We start from the raw sequence: 2685 nt of genomic DNA on the forward strand, positions 1-2685 counted from the left end.
TAGCATTGGGACATGGGCCTCTCAGGTGCCCAGAAGCCTTTCCCTTCTGTTCACATGCTCATCCATGTAGGCCTTTATTTGGTTAGTCATTGTCTTGCTGATGTAAAACTGGAAGTTTCCTTTGTGTGTACTTTATTACATCTGTTTTACATTATTATTTTGATGACATCACCCAACACAGACTTCTGTGGTTTACGCAGCCTGCATTCTGTGCTTCATATTAACATTTAACAACTTCCTGGTAGTTTTGCAATATTTGATGTAGATTCCAAGGTGTTATCACCACTGAGTAAAGAACTGGTTGCCCAGTTAAATTTGAAGTTTAAAATATGTCGGACATACTTGTGCTGAAAAATTGTTTCTCTGAAATTTACATTTAACTGGGTACCCTGTATTTTTTGTGGGATTAAGTTGCTAATCTTTTTCCCTCCTTTTATTCAAATTACCCTGCATTCTCATTTTTCTTCTTTCCTATGCTCATCTTATACTCACACATTATTTATAGAATTACTTGGTTCTAGGGGTTCAGCAAGGTAGAAGTAATCCTTACCTTCATAAAATTAAAAAGCTTTGATTCATGAAGGAAGGGACTTATAAACCTTAGTAAACAAAAACTGAAACCAACATGCTTGATTTGGTGAAACTGTAAGTCAGTTCAAATGTACACCTCCCGTGCTCTCTGTGTTGTGTTTGGAGAGTAATAGTTACACATTACCTAATCTGATGTTTATTTTGTGCTCTTAGAAAGAAGAATCACAAATAGTTTTCATAAAGTAATGTTAGGAAAAACAAAATATTAATTATCTCAAAATATAGTATTATGTACACTAAATATTTCTTTCATTGGGATATTTTCTAATGTTTTAACCTAAATTTTTACTAAATGAATGATCATTTTTTAGTATATATCTTATTAATATTCTTTCCATGCAGCTTTTGTATTTATCTAATTGAAAATTGTTTATAGTGTGTTGATTTTTGTCAAAATACATCAGGTCAGTGATGGATTTGTTTCAAATTTATTGTTGACTAAAAATGACTTATTTGAGACTGAATTTATTGAGTTAGTGTTTTCTCAGGCAAAGCCTTTACTAAGGTAGTTCCTCTTCATCTTCTTCTGGTTATTTCCAATTTTGTAATAATTGTGCATGAAATAAAAAGTTAAAATGTTTGTTATAAACTCTGATCATTTGAGTAAAAAAAATCTTTATTTAAACTCATACCATAATTTGATTAAAATATTCATTAAAGTTACTATTTTATTTTTGCATCTCCCATGCAGAAGAAAGATTTCTAATCTAGATGCTATACTATTAAAATCTTGCAGTTTAGTTTATCCTGTGATGATTTTTGTATATACAGGTTAAAAATTGAACATCTTAGAATTAATAGAACAATCTCTCAACCTAAAATATTAAAAAACAGTTGTGTCTGTTACTTTGCAGACAATCTTTTAAAAACAAAAGAACTGGTGAAATGATGAAATCCTTCTCATTTGTTTATTTTTAATAATTGTATGTGTGGAGAATTTGTCCATTAGTCATGTGACTTCTTTCCTGTTTACTTTTGTGCTTATGTGGATTGTGAGATACACACCATCTGGAATAAGAATTGAAGATTTGTCTTAATTTAGACCAGAGTTCAAAATACAGACATCTAAATATTTGTAAATTGTAGACTGAATCTGTGTGATGTGTTTATGAAATGAATAACACAAATATCCCTAGCTGAACTGCTTTAAGGAAGTCCTACGTAATTAAAAAATAGAATCTTTCCCTACCTATCAAGGAACTCATTGAACTTGTTCACAAGTTTGGAGACCATGTGTACTTTAAGTTGTAGAAGAATATTCTTTCATAGCTGGATTTTTCAAATCTCTGCATGACATTTTTGTACAAGTTATACAACAAGTTAGGATCAGGTTCAGATAAATTCAGAAAAACCAACAACCTCACAACCTTTTTATAAGTAATGGGCTACTCTGAGTACGAGAAATCCTACTTAAATATGTCTTGAGCATAGTATTTTAAAGGAGACTGGCTCATGTTTGTGTCCCAAATGGACATCATTAAGCTGTTAAATTTGCATAAGTCTCAGTTTACTTATAAAATAGAAATAACAGTGGTACATATTTGAGGCCCAAGTAACATCTTGCTAATCCAAGGTCTCGTGAAGAAAATAGGAATACATCACATAAATGGGTGTTACTTTAAGCTACTGAGTCTTGTACTTCTCAAACCTATTTGATAGTGGATTTTATGTAAAGAACATCTGTTCATATCTTGCAAAACTATACCCTATGTGAGATAAGTTTAGCAAGAGCACATTCTGTCAATACATCTATAAGTTTGGAACCATGGTGTCCAACTACCTGCCAATACAGCCATGTAATGATTTTCTCTCAAATGTAATCTTGAATTTCTAAGAGGAAATAAGTAGACTAGCAGTTTGGATGATGAAAAGGGGCAAATCAAACCAAGTATGAGAGAGTTGGCCTGTTTCAGTCTTTTAGCAAAAATTTTAAAAAGCACCAATTTTATGAAGCCAAAGAAAGATATTTGTGCATTATTATAGTTAATATTATTAGGGGAAATCATGCTTTAAAAAAAACAAAAACCTGTTGACATGTTTTTAATTCTGGATGTTCAATTGTGATCAAATACAAATATTAGCATGGTTTTAATG

At 31.2% G+C, this 2685-nt stretch overlaps 1 protein-coding gene across 1 annotated transcript in view; it reads left to right on the forward strand.

Moving 5' to 3' along the window:
* Positions 1-2685, forward strand: part of PLA2G4A (phospholipase A2, group IVA (cytosolic, calcium-dependent)) — a 102029-nt gene that overhangs the window by 77586 nt on the left and 21758 nt on the right. The window contains exon 14 of the mRNA XM_012728925.1: positions 745-773. Within this exon, the coding sequence (XP_012584379.1) occupies positions 745-773 (29 nt within the window). The remainder of the gene's footprint in view (positions 1-744; positions 774-2685) is intronic.

Source organism: Condylura cristata, unplaced genomic scaffold (assembly GCF_000260355.1).
Source record: "Condylura cristata isolate star-nosed mole 26May11 unplaced genomic scaffold, ConCri1.0 scaffold00024, whole genome shotgun sequence".
NCBI lineage: Eukaryota > Metazoa > Chordata > Mammalia > Eulipotyphla > Talpidae > Condylura > Condylura cristata.